Here is a 19,111-nt window from a genome sequence, read left to right on the forward strand (position 1 = left end):
ACGATAACTATAAAGATAACGATAAAGATATAATTCTAAAAATCGTTCTCCATATTAAAGAATAACAGAGTTCACACCACAACTATAACGATAAAGATATGAGGAACGATATCGTTGGGATCACTTTCAGAACGATTTTTTTTCCAGCTGTCGAACGATAAAACACTGACAGCCAATCAGAATCCACTCTAATTTAAAGGTCTCGCGCATTTAAAATGGATCTGGATCATCCGGGCGCGCGTGTGCTTAGAAAAAGACCGTTATCGGTCGTTGGTGTGGACGCATATATAGTTATCTTTATCGTCATCTTTATAGTTATCGTGCTTGGTGTGAACGGGCCTTTAAGCCGGGTGCACACTGTGCGATTTATTATCGTCCTTTACGATTGATGCTTGTCAGACTGTACGAACATGATCATCGCTGTAAGCCATGTCACACTGTAAGATCTCAGTTGTCTCTAATGTCAGACTGTACGACAGTCAAGAAAACTTGTCCGGAGTTTTACATCATCAATCAATGACGCGTTCGGTGATGTGAGCTGCGTTACATAAGAGATTGAAATGGTGGCTACAAAGAAATCTCTTACGTTGATTTTGGTCACGGCTTGTCTTGAAAAACGGTCGTCGTATGAGAAGTCACACTGCAGGACTGAGTCAAATCTTCTGACACTGCCAGAATTTCGTCGGAGGTCAAATTTTATCGGAACGGTCCTTAATCTGCTGTCGGCGAACATGTCAAACTAACATTCAAAGACTTCAGATTTTAGCCTAGGATCAGATGATTCTTTTAGGATTTGCTAAATTTGTCTCAGACGGTCAAATCGCGGCCAAAATCGTGTGCACCTGGCTTTAGTCCTGAACGAACGAACAACTTCTGAACCCAGAATGTCATTTAAAGCTGCACCATTCCTCTCTTTTCAAAACAGACTAACCCCTAATTTCCACCAAATGCGGAACGGCTGCGGATCCGCTCCGGAACGGTGGGGGGAGTCAATAGGTTTCCATTAAAGTCAATGTGTGTATTTTCACTGACTGCGGAACGGCCGCGTTCCGACTCCGGCGATCCGCAGCCCTCCGGAGCAGATACGCAGAGCTTCTGTTTTTGCCGGATGCCGGAGAGCTCCGCAGCAATTCAGCACAGGGCATCCCGTTATATCACGTGACCCTTCGTGAATTTGCGAGATCTCGTGGGTCCTCGTGACTTCAGCTGTCATTCATGGCCACAGCCGTTCTGCAACAAATCCGGACCTGGTGAGCATTGAAGGACGGCGGAGCACGGAGCCGACACGCAGCGGAGCTGATCCGCAGCCGTTCCGCAGTTGGTGGAAATTGGGTAAAGGGCCAAAAACCCCCGGGGTAAGGGCCCTATCATACACCCGGCGCAATCGGCCTACGAATCGCAATCAGCCATAACACAGTTGCAAGTTTTTTGCTAGTTTCAGCCCGACGCAGTTTTCATTTTAACGTCCAGCGCCACCTTGTTTAAATAGCAAATGCATTTGCGCCCATGGGCGCGCTGGTCTGAAAACGAGGTGTGTTCAGGCGCATTGTTTGCGCATTGCTATTTTGAGGCAACTGAAATAGACTGAGCCGTTGACCAACTGAAACCTGGTCTAAAGTCAATGGCGCAATTTATTATTATTTTTTTTGTTATTTAAAGAGCACGTTATTAGGCGCTTATAGGCGGGTCCACGATGCGCGTACACTTTGTCCCGTAGATGTTCTGCTTGCGCTTTAACCTTGCTCACGAGCAGATCTGTTTCCTCGCTAGAGAAGCGTTCAGTTTTTCCGCTTGCAAATTCCGCCATGTAAATAGCGAATCCGCCATGGCTTTTAAAGGGAATGAGAGATGAGACTTTGATTGGTTTATTGCACGTTACGCCCAAAAAACACCCATTACTTATTAAGAGAATAGGGACAACCCTTTTAGACCAAGCGCCGGGCCCGCCGACCATTTTTCCCTTCGTTAAACTAGCAAAAGTGGATTCAGACACGACCTAACTGCACTTGAGCCGTGCGCTTTAGACCATGCGCTTAGATCGTTAAAAAGAGGGCCCCTAATTATTGTGGTCAGATCAATTAAGATAACAGTCCTATTAATTATTATAGGAATGACTTTATCTTGCAAACACTTTTCCTACTATCTGGGTTTTTTTTTTTAAGTGACATGATTTGAACAGAAATAAATCTCCCAGAATCCTAGTGCTTCCCTTCAAGATGGACAGGCCTACATCAGCATTTATACAGTCGCTTTTGCAATCATTCATGCTATAATGACCCATCACTCTTAGCGGCGCATCGTATCTGCAAACATTTGTGCATTCAACAGTGATGCCAACTTGTCAGTCATCTGGGGCGCATTAATGCGACGGCTGCTTTAACAGTCCCGACGCGTGTGTACATTTGCATGACTGACAGGCGCAGCGCGGTCATGGTCAATGATGCCTGACGGGCATAATTACACCTGTACGCGTCCTGTACACCTCTGACATGCTCTTCACACTGACCACAAAAATAATGCATTTCATTTTGATAGGCTTTGTGTTGACTTCATACTGCTGCGTTTCTTGTGGGATTTCAAGATGCCGTTTTACTAGATCTGAAACCTGGCACGAGACATCGGATCTGTACGCATCCCATCTGGTCATCTTAAATATTCCAGTTTTGATAAATGTGAGAACGCTAGATCAAAACTGCAGGATCACAGTGCTTATTAATTGTAATTTTTTCTGTTTTAACAAACAAATTGTTTATTGTTCATGTTAAAACATTTCAAGTCAATCTCACAATCAAGTACAATCATTTGCAACATTGATCTTCTGTGTAACGGTTTCTGCAGTGCGCAACTTTCTTATCTTAAGAAGATAGATAGATAGATAGATAGATAGATAGATAGATAGATAGATAGATAGATAGATAGATAGATAGATAGATAGATAGATAGATAGATAGATAGATAGATCCAGTGTCAGTGGGGACAATAAATATCTAAATATTTTAGTGGTCAATAATACACAGGACATTATTGGATTTGATGATTATTTAAAGCAAGACACTACAGGCAAAACAGCATTTTGTGATTTTAAGTTTTTTTCATAACTTCTCTCATACTAGTGTAAGAGAAAACTCAAAAACTACGCTTTTAAGAGTTATATATATATATTGCACTTTATCTATTTGCATTTGCATCTATTTGACTCGGAAATATCCACTTCAGTAGCACTTACATACATCAAATGTCACAGATCTTTCCCATCTATATTCTGAAGTCTTTACTGAGGGGTTTGTTCATGTATAATTTTCCTGATTTTAACATTTTATTCCTAAAAGCATTTTTTTTTTTTTTTTGGCAGTTGATAGTATTTTCTGATTTATGAAGTTTCAAAAAGAGAAATCCAAAATCCCCTCTGTAAAACGCTTTAACTCTAATATGTCAACAAAACGAAAAAAAAAAAAAAAAAAAACTTTGAACCTGGCTTTATCGAATATTCAGATTTCTTTCCTGAAAATATATGTAAATAAATGCATATTTAATTAGATAAAGCCTCATTTGCATATTTGGACTATATTTTATAAAACTTACATATAATAAAAACATTTTTGCAGTTTTTAATGTAATCAATCAGCTGGGGAAGTATGTAATATCTATATATCTATATATTTTTTTTAACCTATTTACCTGGGTGTCTTGCCTTAAATACAACATTACTTTCTTAGGGTACGTTTACACGACAACGATGTATGATGTACTAAAACATTTTCAAAACCTAAAAAGTTTTTCCTTTGCGGTTTTGAAAAGTTGAATGTACAGACGACAACGTTGTCAAAATGATCTCCGTTCACACGGATCCTCATAAACGACTAAAAACGCTGTATTCTGTTGCCAGGCCACTAGTTGGCGATGTTACTTTGTAGAGAAAAACTATGCGTTTTTGTAGTTTACACGGAGACGATAACGGTTTTAGTTTTAAAAGTTTACATTTTCTGGCCCGCAAAACGGCATTGTCATGTAAATGAATGGTCAAAATGCATAAAAAGTTTTCCGTTTTAAGTTGAAAACGGAGTCGTGTAAACGGCCCCTTAGAGCACATTTGTGGTTTCATTACGAATTGTTTATCACTTCACCTTATTCCAAATTTGTAAAAATGGTCCTCATAATCAAAATTCATAAATAAATAAATAAATAAATAAACGTCACAAACCACTCCCTCCAATCACCTGTCAAATAGAAACCACGTTTCACAGTCAAATCAATTAACAGCAACATAGTTTCGGCCCAGATCCATCCACGTGCCCCAGATCTGGGCCAACACCATGTAGCTGTCTAGGCCTGAAGTTGCACCGTTTTGTTCTCTCATTGAATTATGGAACAAAAAAATGACAATGCTTTTACATTGACTTTAGCACACATTTTGTTGAAAGCAGATCCTCGTCACTCCAGAGCTCTTGGATCCGCCATCCTTTTTCTTTTTCCTTCACACTGTATAAAACCAAGATCTCCCAGTGATACTCAATACATTGCTGATAAGGATTTCTGAAATATGAATGTGTACAGATTTCTGGAATGCTTTTCATACCTTAAAAAAACAAAACAATGAATGTGCAAAAGAATAGGTTTAAGCATCAGTTCTCCATGAATCGCCCTCTCCCAGCCAATCCAACACATAAAGCTCCATCCACATGGCAACAGGAATTAGCCAGTCATCGGTTTGAGGCAGTTTGAGATCTTTGGATGGCTCTGGTAAGAGTCACGTGTTCTGCGGTCGGGGAAACGCTGTGGTCGCCGTGTGATTTCTCGGTAACGGCGGAGGACTCCAGTCCGGCTGGTAGAAATGGATGTTGAATGTCCGAGCCCAGTTTGCAAAGACCCGCTTCTCTGTGATGAAGCGATGGTGGCTGCCTCGGCGGCCTCGCTCGTGGGAGATGTACATGGCACATTCGTCCGGGCCCGTGGGCTCGTAGTAGTGATACGGGACAGAGTGGTGCTGAGACTCCCTGGACACAATGAGAGAGGAGATTAAAATGGGGACAGTGTCATTGTATTTCTCCATTCCCCAATTAATCCTGAGCTGGATGTTTGTTTTCAAGGCAATTAACCTGATTTGGTTCAGAGTACAGCGTGCTTTAAGGGGAATAAATAGATTTTATGTAATACATTAAGGTTGGAAAATGGCTGGGGGAAAGGTCATGCCTCAGCGGGGAATCACAATGAATCATTTAATTTTCGGCTTTGGGTTTTCCCCCGTAGCTCTGGTACACAGCAGGGTCTGCCGCGGCAATATTGGAGACTATGCAGGGAGAAAATCAATCAGACGCATATAGAAAGATCGGATCTTTGACCACATCTGCGATTCACGATATCATTTAAACGGAGATTTTGAAACACTGTAAACAACGAAACATTATGACGAAAAAAAAAATGCTTAGCTGATCTGTGACCTATTTCTCATATACATTGCCAGTTATTAGAGATTTTTTTTATTTTATTTATCATATAGGCCAATATTGGATATTTAATTGTTTATGCTAATTTTCTATATTTTTACATTTAGATTACATTTCTCATCACCTAATAATTACTCAAAGATAATCTTTAAAAACACTAATAATTTAATAACAGTGTTAAATGTAATCTTTAAGCAAATCTCAAAATTAATTTCCATTTTATAAATTGCACATTACAAAGTCATGATGCATAAATTCACTTGTAGCATTTAACTATTAATTTGAGTTTTTAGAGTTTTATACATTAGACATTTTAGTTTTACTTAGACAAAATACCATAGAATTTTAAAATCTGCTTTTTTTTTTTTGCCTGTAACATGAAAATAAATATAAATGTCTTGTCTTATATCAGATAGAATTAAACAAAATATATATATCAAATATATATCAATATATATCAAAATATATCTATAACAAATTTGTGGCATTAATCTTGTGACAAAAATCAATTTGAATAAATGGTCAGATGTTCTAAGACTTTATTTATTAATTTAATAATTTTATTCAGCAAGGATGCACTAAATTGATCAAAAATTTGAAAAATGACTTTTTTTATATTGTTACATTACATTGTTACACTTTCTATTCATCAAATAACCCTGATAAAAATGATCATGGTTTCCACAAAAATATTAAGCAGCAAAATCTATTTTCAACATTGACAATAATAAGAAATCTTTCTTAAGCACCAAATCAGCATATTAGAATGATTTCTGAAGGATCATGTGACTGGACAAGATGATGTAATGATGCTGAAAATTCAGCTTTGCCATCACAGGAAATAAATATATTCAAATATAAAACTATTATTTAAAATGTTAATAATATTTCATAATATTACTGTTTTTACTGTATTTCTGATCAAATACATGCAGCCTTGATAAGCATACGAGACTTATTTCAAAAACATTGAAAAATCGTAAAAACTTTTGAACGGTATAAATCAGAAAAATGCAAAAGAAAAACATTTTCACAAGTGGTCTCAGACTTTTAGATCTCGCTGTACACCAAAACAATGCATTGAAATATGACTTACCTACAGAAATCTGGAGGCACCATGCCATAAACATTGATTCTGTCACAAAGCTCTAAGGCAATTGTCATTGTGAACCAGCCTGTGCTTAACCAAGAGTTAGAGATCCTCCTGAAAAGAGAAACAGAGAGAGAGAGAGAGAGACTGTCTGCTTAAATCAATACAATGAAACCCAAACTGCGAGGTGTGCAGTAGTTAACATTCCAGAAGACATTTCCGTTAGAAATTCCGCGCACGCAACCCTAAGATTTTGTTGCGTTTAGAGTGCCGTCCAGCTGTCAGGATCATTTCTGCAACTGAACATTATCATCAACTGTTCATCAGTTCTGCCAACCTGCCGTCTGACATGAAACCCCTGGTGAATCTTTGACAAATAACACATTAATAAAGGACAACAAAGCATTAGTGAACAACAGCCCGGACGTGATTGATTAGAAGCCTCTGATTACTGTTAAATTACTTACGATAACAGAGTATCCGCTGTATGGCAAATGCAAAGTAAATAATCTCTTGTGCATGCGCTGGAATATACAGTGGAATTAATCAACATCTAAACCTCTGCACAGTTATGTATGGAAGCTTGTTTCCGCCACAGAAAATTTTTTTAAAAAAGGTAAATTGCGACTTTTTATCTCGCAATTCTGACTTGCATGATATAAAGCTCTCAATTCTGACTTTTTTTTCTCAGAATTGCATGTTTATATCTCGCAATACTGACATTATAACACGCAATTGGAAGATATAAAGTTGCAATTGCGTGATATAAAGTTGCAATTGCGTGTTATAAAGTCAGAATTGTGAGATATAAACTCTGGCAAACAGTTAACAATTCTGAGGGAAAAAAGTCAGTCTTTTTTTCCCTTAGAATTGGACTTTATAACTCATAACTTATATCTCACAATTCTGAGAAAAGATGTCAGAATTGCGAAATATAAACTTGCAATTGCGTGTTATAAAGTCAGAATTGCAAGATGTAAACTCGCAATTTGTCAGATAAAAAGTCACAATTATCTTTTGAAATGTTTTTTTTTTCTGTGGCGAAAACAAGCTTCCATAGTTATGGGCTCTTCACACAGAACGTGACTTTGCATTCCACAGCCATGCTTTCCTTTTATTCATGATTCATGATTTCGCATGAAATGGAATTCCAAAAACACAGCGCTCAAGATAAAGAAAATAAATTTTTTAAAAGCACGTCTCAAAACTTTTTCAAATTCTGCTGCAATACCTCTCACATTTTCAATGGCCGGTTCACTCACAACATGTTTTTTTATGTCTGTGCGTGTGCTAGACAAGTGTTTCCCAACCCTGTTCCTGGAGGCACAACAACAGTGCACATTTCAGTTGTCTCCCTTATCTGACCCGTATATATTTCAGGTCTTGGAGTCTCTACTAACGAGCTGATGACTTGAATCAGGTGTGTTTGATTAGGAAGAGTTCAAAAATATTTGTGTGCCAGCGCTTCAGAATCTCGCCATAAATAGGAGGTTATCTGGGTTCTTTTTACCCACTGTTTTATGAAAACTGTGAATTCATATATACTACATTTTTCACTTTTCTCTGAGTATGCAGGGAAGTATATTTGGATGCAGCCAAACACTAATTTGTTTATGAATGAATCAGAGTTTTTGAACAAATTGGTTGAATGAAAAATTCAATGACTCCCTCATACAGTCGCTAATCACAACCTTCTACCGCCATTGACAGAAATTTCTGGCTTTCCGTGTTTTCACTGTTATATGGTAGGGGGTGCTATGACACATCTTCTGAAAGATCAAAAGACATGTGAAGAAACAGCAGAAACAAGCGATATTATATGCAAGCAGATGCATATGTAAAATAACGCGATCATAAATCAAAACTGCCTAATGTTACTGAATGAAATCTCGATCCTGGACGAGCTATAGGACTGTGAAGCTTTAGGGGATGTTGATGGACTCGATCTACCATCTGATTTGATTATCATTCTGAATCCGGTCTGGATGTATTATTTATATTTGTATTATTTTATTTATATGTATATTTAACAAAAATGCATTTTTCTCAGCATTTAAAAAAAAAAGAATGCATGAAGCTAGAATAAAACTCTTTTTTTGTTCTTGTTTTCCCTCTCTGTCTCCTTGGTTACTCATTATGTGCTCTTCTGTTGCTATAGTTATTCATTTTTGCAACCTGTCTCTCATTAAGTTTCACTAAGCCCTGTGTTTCAGTTACTCCTGGTCTGTTCTCTGTTCTCGTTGACACTAAAAGGCCGTTTACATGACAACGTTTGGAAACATTTCTATGCATTTTGCCCGTTCATTTACACGACAATGGCGTTTTGCGGACCTGAAATCGCAAAATCGACAGTTTTTGGAAACAATACCATTATCGTGTCTGTGTAAACTACAAAAACGTGAATTTGTGAAACCGGTGACGTCATGTGCATGTGTGTTACGTGTTCAGTCTATAGGCTCGTAGTGTTTCTTCACAAAGTGACATCGCCACCTACTGGCCTGGCAGCAGATTACAGCGTTTTTAATCGTTTTTTTCGTTACTTATGTTTGCTCTTGTGATCTCCTCTGTGTTTTGTTTAGTTTAATAACACGTTTCAGTCACGTTCCCACAAATTAATATCCCGTGGCCACGCCATATTATAACATTCCCGCGAGTTAATGTCTCATGACCATGACAAAACTAAGCGAACCAAACATGTCCCGGTCGCTGTCGTTATGGAGGTGGAAGAACTAATAAAAATGAAAATCATTATCTGTAATGGATGTGTAGAGCTTCTGTCATTTCAGCTGTACTTGAATTGCAAATAGAGGATGTCTGACTCATTATTAAAAAAATAAGTATGACTGTCAGTTGAATGTCGGTTCGCTTATAGTCTCAGGAAAATATCCAAGTATAAAGATGGCCCCGAAGACATAAACATATCGTGTCATATGAGGGTTAAATTAAATCAATAACTGAATATACTACTATATTTGTGCTAGTTTCTCTCAACGATTTTTCAGAAGAAACCAATGATTTCTGGAATGCACACGGTGATACGCCACTGAGTATTTGATTAGGATGAGAATGCCTGACAATGTTTAGTACATGAAGAGCACTTACAGAAATGTGTGTGGTAGTGTTACGTGAGAAAATTCATAAATTCAAAGCGGCAGAGGGAATGACCGCAACCTCTGCATTTTAATTATCCAAAAAAATTCAAGTGTGAGTTTGTATTTTACCCATTAAGTCACTACAAAAATAAGTTACCAAACATAACATTCAACATTCAATATCCAGCAAATGCTATCCCGATATCATGGAAACATATCGTTTAGATTTATGCTCAGAATCCCCGTGAACACATTCTGACAGACCGGATTCTCCACAGCAGGGTTGTTTAGAAGCCAATGTGACCAGATGCAGGAGAAAACAACAGAAGAAGAGACAAACGAACTGCTAAGTCTTGGAAAAACAAAATGCCAAAACACATTGGGCTGTGTTTGTGCCACAGGGCTGTCTGTCACTGCCAGGCCAGAGAGCAAAGGCACTGCGTCCCGACTGCCAAGTGTTCCTGCACGACTATTTACATGACCTACAGTACCATGCACAAATTATAGCACCATCAGCCTGAATTACATTAAAAGTAGTCTTGGGGTCTAACTGTAAGAACAGTTTCAGAAGGACCGAGCAGATTGAGGCTCTCAGGGCCCTATGATTCTTTAATAAAGCAATAAGCCATTAGACGCCATGAGTTACAGTGATTTTACCGCGGGTAATGGGAGTCCACAACCCTGCTGCAGTCCCCCTAATAGATCTGCAGATACTCTGACAGTGTTTTCTGAATATGCAGTGCCAAAAAGATGCATGACCAGTGTAGTCTGATTACAGAAATAATGGCAAGCTGAAACACAAACATTCAGCGCAAACATTATCCGATTCCTAATCGAATTAGTCTTATGAAGGGGTGAATTACATACATACAGTTTATAGCTTTGCTGCATTGTCTTGTGAGACTTAAATCAAGTCTGATTGCTCATTCGACAGCATGCAGTTAAAAATCCACAGTAGTATTTCATAAAACAAACTAATGAATGAAATATGTTACCAAATATTTTGTATATTTTGTATTGTTGTATAATATATATCTAGGGTCAATGATTGAATTGCAATTATGATGCCTCTAAAAAGACTAAAAAGAATTTGTAAACACACCTTTGGCAAGAACTTATTTTTTTGCAAATGTTCCTTGAAGTGGAAAGTCCCAGATGCAAATCCTACTGTGTTAGGCACTGCTCATTGAATATTAATAATGTTACATGACTGGAACTTGGTGCTTTTAAAAAAATAAAATAATAATTCCTGGTTATTGTTTGTGATTAATGCATTTTTTGCATTTTAAGGCAGAAGCAGTGTCTTAGTTTCTGTTTCTTAAAGTAACTTTTGATAGACCAGCTCCTTGAAATTCCCTATATGAAAACAAACACTGATCAAACCAGTAAATGAACCGCGGCCGTCCTTCTCCAGTCCACGTCTGACATCTAACAGATTTTTTCTTCAGTGTGGTTGATTCAGCAATCTTTTGTCTTCTCCGCTTTTCATTTACCACTTTGGAGAATAACACCAAAGAAACAGATACAAGATAAAAGAAAGACACACTTTTACGTCTGCAATATGACTGCTGTGGTAATAAGGGACAGAAGCTACAAAACTCTCCTGGATCATTCTAAGCCAGTTCATCAATGATAATATTTGCATTTCTTTCTAACGAGCCTCCAAAGAGTTTTAAGGAGAACTGCACTCTGTAAAAAGAAGAGTTTTTGCGATAAAACCCACACCGAAAGACATTCACTAATGAGAGCATCAGGATGAGATATAACCATAACTATATTAGTGTTAGTTTGAAGAACCAGAATAAAACCAGGACCTTTATTCTGTAAATATACACCATTTTGGGTTCCCAAAGAACCCTTCAGTGAACAATTCTTAAAAGAACCATTTTAAATAACTTTTTGTGTATTTGGAAAGATTCCATGGATTCTTCATGGAACCAAGAAAGGACTTTGTACAAAATTACAATCATAACAAATTCATGTTCTGTGGGCAAAAATGACTATATCCAGCTCCATTTGCTCACAGACTAATCTCCTTCTTTTTTTTTTGCTTTGATTAAGTGGAGATTTTGGCTTAATGTTCAAATCTAGAATCCCACACAAACTAATTTCCCATGTGATCCTCTAGTTGAAAGAGGAAAAGAGGTTGGTCTTCTCGGAGAGCAGTAAATGTGGAATAATAAGGGCCTCTGCAGACTCAATTCTAGGACACTTATCTCTCCCTTATAACACCTTTTTTAAATAAAAAAATAGGTCACAAAAAATTAGGGCATACCACATTCATAGTATTGGCAGGTTGATGAAAATGTCTGTCATTGCACACAATGCACGCTTTCAGTTAATCATGTCCTGAAGACCCATTTCAGTTCAGAAATGGGTTTGAAAATATTTAGCTTTATTCAATGTAACATCAAAGTAGTCACATATTTAAGCTTATTTTCTTGATCATATCATTACAGATACTAAAATTGGCCTCATATCAAATAATACCATTTCAAATTGACTCCGCACAACGTAATAAAGTGCCTATTACCTGTCTTTGCCGGTCTCTCTCTTGAATAGGTCATCAAACTGGAGCATTTTCTGCCAGGAGATGATGTAGACCTTGAGTTTGGGCAGCACTTGGTTCATAAGCCGCAGGTTGTTATAAACCAGCCCTTTCCCGTCACGTCGCATGTAACTGCTGGGTCCCCAGAAGATGAAGACCGTGTCCTGACTGGAGTTGAGGAGTTCATGGCGGCTGCGCAGGACTCTCTGCATGCTGGAATGAGCGATGACCCTCAGGCTCGTGCGGTGACCCACGTCCGCACCGTAGCCACGGGCTGTAGGCGCATCATTCATTCGGATGACGCACTCCGCCTGATCGATCTCTTTTCCACGACCCCCACCGGTTAGATGGCCTGAACTGGTGACAAGCGCGCAGCTCTTGCAGTGCATCTTTAGAGGCTGTAGGGAAGAGAGAGCGAAAAGATCAGTTTATGCAAGCATAAAATCCTACTCAATATTTCATACCGAGTCTATAATACATGCAGTGGTCATTTAAATAATGTATTCGTAGCTAAGCAAATGGGATCACCAGTGTAGCAGTTCAAGGCAAACAAGAACCTCAATGCCTTATTGGTGTTTCTTCAACTATACTTTCATGGATCAGGGGGTTTTATTGAGACGAAGAGATTAACTTTTTTCCCCCCGGTTTGCCATATGAAGGTCAAATTAAAACTGTCAAAACCTTTTTACCATGCCCTCATCAATTCTTTTTTAATTTGTTGAACTCAATTGCCTTTAATTTAGAGCCGTTTTACCCAGACTTTTAATCTGAAGGCAAAACAATATAGACAAAAGCACTGTTTTTCCTTGATTTTTTCACTTGATTCCTGCTCTAGCTGCATTATAACATTAGTATGTTTGCGTGTGCCTTGACACTGTTAACCTCTATTAGCACTGGGAGATCCAGAGAGAGCGCGTTTGAATTTGCTTCAGTATTAATACGAATGTAGTCTATAATTTAACAGCGAGAATGACGTCTACATTCATATAGTGTTTGCGTGTCTTGACAAGTTACAAATAAAGCTTGCCACTTGACGCAGAGGAAACTCTGACCGATATACTCGCATGTGACTTGCATAAACACATTTTGGTACGCTTTGAAAGGTCGCCTTGTGAAAGCAAACCGAACCAAGTGGAAAATGCAACATTGTAACAAATTAAGTCCCTGTTTCGGAACAAAACAAACGATCTATAGGTGTGAAAACGCCCTAAGGTCATTTAATGATAACTGTGACTATAGCCGCTTTCCGACCAAGTAGTTCTAGGAACTTAGTTCTAGGAACTGTCCACTTCTAAACAGTTCTAAGAACTACTCTCCCCCAAACTCGGTTTTGCTGTTTGCGTTCGCACTGGCCAAGTGGCCATAGGAACTGGTAGGAGGAGTAAGGGAGCGACGCAGGCACGGTGACTTTTATTTTGACGGCGCGACGGACCTTTATTTTGGCGGCGCTGAGAACGCCAGAGCAAACAATGCTCGCATTCTCTGTGTTTATTAGTTAGCAATCTGTCTAACAGTACAGTTTAATATGTTATTAGATAGAACTGTAATAGAAAGTAGACAGTATATGAAAAAAAGGTTATTAGCCTATGTGGTTGATGTCCAGTGTTGCTAGCTGGGCAGATAAACATAATCATGTTTGGCTTGCATGGTCCCCTCAAAGTTGCGTTGGATTTTCTCTTCAGCATAAAGGTTTAGAGACCCATCTATCACTGTTTTCCATGTTTGTATAGTTAGTTTCTGGAGTAAATATATAGGCTATAATCTGTGTGTTTACATTCTAGCTGTTTTAAAAATGGCGGGTGCTGGTGTTCCGCGTGCGTTCGGTCATCAGCGTACACTAACGTCACGGATAGTTCCTATAGTGCTGGTTTAGACCCTACTCTGAAGTAGGACCCAATTTAGTTCCTACAAATGGAGTTCCTAGAACTAAAATCGTTCCTAGTTCCTGCGGTGCGAACACGCCGACATCCGGGTACTTTAGCCAATAGTTCTAGGAACTGTGAAAAGGTTCCTCCGGTCGGAAAGCGGCTTATATTAACATGCAATATCATTGACAAAAAAAAGACTGAATGTAGTTCAAAAAATGTAAACTTTACAAAAATCTCTAGGTATCAAGACATTACAAGCCTCTACTACAAGCTTTCATGAGCGACAGAATGTTAAAGGGATAGATCATCCAAAAGTTAAAGTCATGTTTGGAACGACATGAAGGTGAGTAAAGGATGATGACGGAAGTGAATTGGTGTTGCATGTTTGGTGATAGCAGACAGATTAACTTGAGTGAGAGTGTATAAACTGTATTTTCAGAGAATGTATTTTAGCGAGGGCAGTTCATTTCCACAAGGCTCAAAGGTGTCCATTGGTTAAGAAACATTCATATATGACTGAACAACAGTTTCATTTAGTCTCCAGACCTTGATTTGGTACTCTCAGTCATGGGTCAGGTAGAATGCACCGAGAATCAAAGGATGCTCCAACTTAGAGGATCTATTCAGGAAAAAAAATGTCCCGGTTTCAAAGATATTGTTGACATTTTGCCCTGCAATTTTTCTTCAGGATGTGTTTATTCTCAACATCTTGTTGTTCAGATATAATTGAAGCGGTTGGTAATTCAGACCTTGAAATGTTTTACAAACCATCCAGCTTCTCCAGCACATCTCCACATTCATTCCACATACGTTTACACTGCGCGTCTGTCCATCCCCTGACGGAGGATGAATGTCCATTCATTCCATGAATTATTCCCAGCCAACATAAAAGCACCATTGGTATTCTTGTAGTAATAAGGACACAGTCCCTCCAGCCCCATCCTTGGGGGATAAAGGGTTTCAGGAATAAACGCCCATCTCCGCTTATCAAGGAAGTGCCGCATTTACGGTGAATTTCCTCTTCCACGTCCTCTGTCACCCTTTTTAAATCAATAATATGCAAAGAGCGCAGCCAGCGTTGCGTAATTTGTCCTGGATGAAGGCATCTGCTGTGAGAGAAATAATAATAACAAATGGCGCCATGTATTCTGCAGGCAATGCTGCAGCATTTGCATGTGTCTTCTCTTGGCATCCGTTGCTCTCTAGGTAATGAAACTCAGCCGCAGGTCAGAGAAGACACAGGTGCCGCTCCACTGACATAATGTTTAATGAGTTCAATCCTTGTGGGCCGCATGAGATTCCCGTGTCGCCCCAAACCCTTCATTTAACTGCTGAAAAACGTCCTGGTAACGCCGTGCTTGCACAGGAGACTCAAGTTCTGTCCCATCCAGATGTGGCATTAGTGAGGGTTAAACGAACACAACAGCAGTCACTGTCCGACAAATCTTAACATATGGGCATTTAAAGCTGCCCTGGGAAAACAACAACAACAAAAAATGTATTTGTGGGCATATCCACTCAAATCTATCTGTTTATAAACCAAACCACATTTATACATGGGTAACACTTTACTATAAGGTTCATTGGTTAATGTATTAACTAACATGAACTAACAAAGAGCAATACAGTTGTTACAGTATTTATTAATCTTTGTTAATGTTAGTTAATAAAAATCCAGCTGTTCATTGTTTGTTCATGCTAGTTCACAGTGCATTAACTAATGTTAACAAATACAACCTTTGATTTTAATAATGTATTAGTAAATGTTGAAATTAATTTGAACTAAGATTAATAAATGCTGTAGAAGTATTGTTCATTCTTAGTTCATGTTAACTAAGGTAGTTAATAATGTTAACTATAATGAACCTTATTGTACAGGTGCTGGTCATACAATTAGAATATCATCAAAAAGTTGATTTATTTCAAGAATTCAACTTAACAGGTGAAACTAATATATTATATAGACTCATTACATGCAAAGTGAGATATTTCAAGCCTTTATTTGTTATAATTTTGATGATTATGGCTTACAGCTTATGAAACCCACGAAATCAAAATCCCAGAAAATATGAATATTACATGAAATCACACAGTAATTACACAGTGATACCATGGTCATTGAACCAGGTTTTGGTTCTTTTGGCAGTGTGGGCAGGTGCAAATCCTGCTGGAAAATGAAGTCAGCATGAAGTGCTCTGAAAATGTCCTGGTAGACGGCTGTGTTGACTCTGGATTTAATAAAGCACAATGGACCAAAGTCCTCTTTTCTGATGAGAGCACATTTTGCATCTCATTTGGAAACCAAGGTCCCAGAGTCTGGAGGAAGAATGGAGAGGTACACAATCCAAGATGCTTGAAGTCCAGTGTGAAGTTTCCACAGTCTGTGTTGGTCATCGGCTGGTGTTGGTCCACTGTGCTGTCCACTCAACGCAGCCGTCTACCAGGACATTTTCAGAGCACTTCATGCTTCCTTCAGCAGACAAGCTTTATGGAGATGCTGACTTCATTTTCCAGCAGGAGTTGCACCTGCACCCACACTGCCAAAATAACCAAAACCTGGTTCAATGACCATGGCATCACTGTGTAATTACTGTGTGATTTCATGTAATATTCTAATTTTCTGGGATTTTGATTTCGTGGGTTTCATAAGCTGTAAGCCATAATCATCAAAATCATAACAAATAAAGGCTTGAAATATCTCACTTTGCATGTAATGAGTCTATATAATATATTAGTTTCACCTGTTAAGTTGAATTCTTGAAATAAATCAACTTTTTGACGATATTCTAATTTTATGACCAGCACCTGTACATGGTTTGCCATCTGTTTAAAACCTTATTCTTCTTTTTTTTCTTTTTTTTGGGAAAATCAAAAATGCTCCGTCCGAAATTTGTTCATAAAACATAATTTTGTGTTCTTGAAAATGGAGGTTTTTGAAAATGATGGTGCATGTTTAGCCATGCGTCTATAGGGGTATGTTCCTGATATGTGCTATTCGCTTTTACAGTGTTGCTAAAGATAAATGTTACATATTTATTACATTACATTACATTTCTGCAACGATATCAGATGTATGCTCCAAATTGCTGTCCTGTGGAAAAACATGAGGGCAAATGCAAAGGCAAACGGGGACTGAGTGCAACCTGAACACACTAGTAACTAAGTGATGGGGATGTCTTGCTAATAGTATAAAATGATAGCGCCAGATGAATAGCATGAAAACTTTATCATGTCTGGTCTCTCTGTACAATCTCTGTGAACCTTCATCTGTGTGGACAAGAAACTTTTTGAAAGCACTTGAAAGTGCAAGTGTGGACGGAGAGTGTTTTGAAATGAAAACGCTTTTGTCAAATGTATCCAGATTAAGGTAGATGTAACCTCAGTCTAAACAGTCTCAGATTTTCAGATCATTTGGGATGTCATTTGTAGCTTATTTCATTTAAATGACTTGTACCCCATTCACCATGCAGTGAATAGTGAATGAGTGACTGAGTCAGCAGTTCTAAACAGATGAATGCATAATATGTCATCCATATTGACTCATGCGGGGTCATGATTTCCCATCTTCTCTTTCCACAATGACAGCTATTCGCAGTTTTATGAGAAAGTTTCTTGGCATGCTGCTGACACTTACAACATTACTGTAGTAACCACTGTAAATACAACACATATCGATTACAATGTCAGACCTAACGGATCAGATTTCATCACTTGCAAAATGACAAAGTGTAGAGAGGCAATCCTAAAGATCGATTTGAAACGCAAATTGGATTGGTGTGCAATGTGAACGAAATGCCTCGGTGTGTTTTCTGCAGTGCTTCAGCTTTTACTTCACACATGAGGAAATGTCACTGGAAAATGTCAGATTGATAGCCATCTGAGAAGCAGATGACAAGAGTAATCTTACAAAATGACACATAAATGCTACCCTGGCATGACGACTTGAGAATTGAAGCATTTCGTGTAATTCTATGAAAGGTTAGCTAAGATTTTGAGTGCTAGAGTGCTATACTGTGATAAAAAATGTACAAGAATAAAAAATAAATAAATTTAGCATTTGTTATTTGCTTGAATATTACACTCTAAAAAATGCTGGGTTGTTTTAACCCAATGTTGGGTCATATATGGACTAACCCAACGTTGGGTTAAAAAATGCAGTTTAAAAATGGACAAATTGCATTTTGGACAAAATCAAAAATGGACAAAAATGCAATTAAAAAATGGACAAATTGCATTGGTTACATTAAAAATGTAACCCAACGGCTGGGTTTGTCCATTTTTAAATTGCATTTTTAACCCAACGTTGGGTTAGTCCATATTTGACCCAACATTTGGGTTAAAACAACCCAGCATTTTTTAGCATTAGCTATTTGCAGCATTAATACAAATTCAAAAATCATGTCAAATTCAGTTGCAATCTACAAGAGTAGACATTTTTGCAATGTCATTGCATCTCTAGAAGTGCTGGGGGCAAAATGTGCTCCTACTAAAAAGGTGATGCTGTCTTGTATCTTGAGAGAAATGTTTACTATACATTTCACCGTTATCTAAGCACATGGCAATCGGATATGCTTGTGAATTATGGTTTATGTAATTATTCAATTATTTAAAGTCCCCCTGAAGTTAATAATTATATCCCTTTAAACATCTTTGATCACCAAAATGACACATTTAAAAGTTTTTTTTTTCCTTCATGCCTTAAAATAGCTTGAACGTAACTCCCTTGCTTCATTTAGTAAATGAGGAGCCATTAATATGCAAATTAGCCCCGCCTCCACTCACTCACACCAGCTCAGAGATCCACTTGTTGACGATCACACGTTGACCTGATTGGTTACAAGGTAGTTTGTGACGTCAGAAACACCAGCGATTTTGAACCTAAATTAAGAATTTGCATATCGTTTGTCTTAAAGCATATTAAAAACACCACATAGACATATAAACAACATTTAAAGCTTGATTTTCACCACAGGGGGACTTTAAGAGCATTGTGCTTGTGGTCTGTTGATGTGCACAAAACAGAGGAGTCGTTTGATAACTTTGTGATGAACTGGTTTAATGTGTGATGT

The 19,111-nt window shown here is 38.2% G+C and overlaps 1 protein-coding gene across 1 annotated transcript in view; it reads right to left on the bottom strand.

Annotated features, from left to right (window-relative positions):
- Positions 1–4,636: 4,636 nt before the first annotated feature.
- st6galnac5a (ST6 (alpha-N-acetyl-neuraminyl-2,3-beta-galactosyl-1,3)-N-acetylgalactosaminide alpha-2,6-sialyltransferase 5a) overlaps positions 4,637–19,111 on the bottom strand; it is a 40,993-nt gene continuing 26,518 nt past the window's right edge. The window contains exons 3-5 of the mRNA XM_084410243.1: positions 12,160–12,572; positions 6,541–6,648; positions 4,637–4,994 (exon numbers count right to left, since the gene is read on the bottom strand). Coding sequence (XP_084266369.1) covers positions 4,748–4,994; positions 6,541–6,648; positions 12,160–12,572 — 768 coding nt within the window. The 3' untranslated portion in view covers positions 4,637–4,747. The remainder of the gene's footprint in view (positions 4,995–6,540; positions 6,649–12,159; positions 12,573–19,111) is intronic.

Source organism: Rutilus rutilus, assembly GCF_951802725.1.
Source record: "Rutilus rutilus genome assembly, chromosome: 6".
NCBI classification, from domain to species: Eukaryota; Metazoa; Chordata; class Actinopteri; order Cypriniformes; family Leuciscidae; genus Rutilus; species Rutilus rutilus.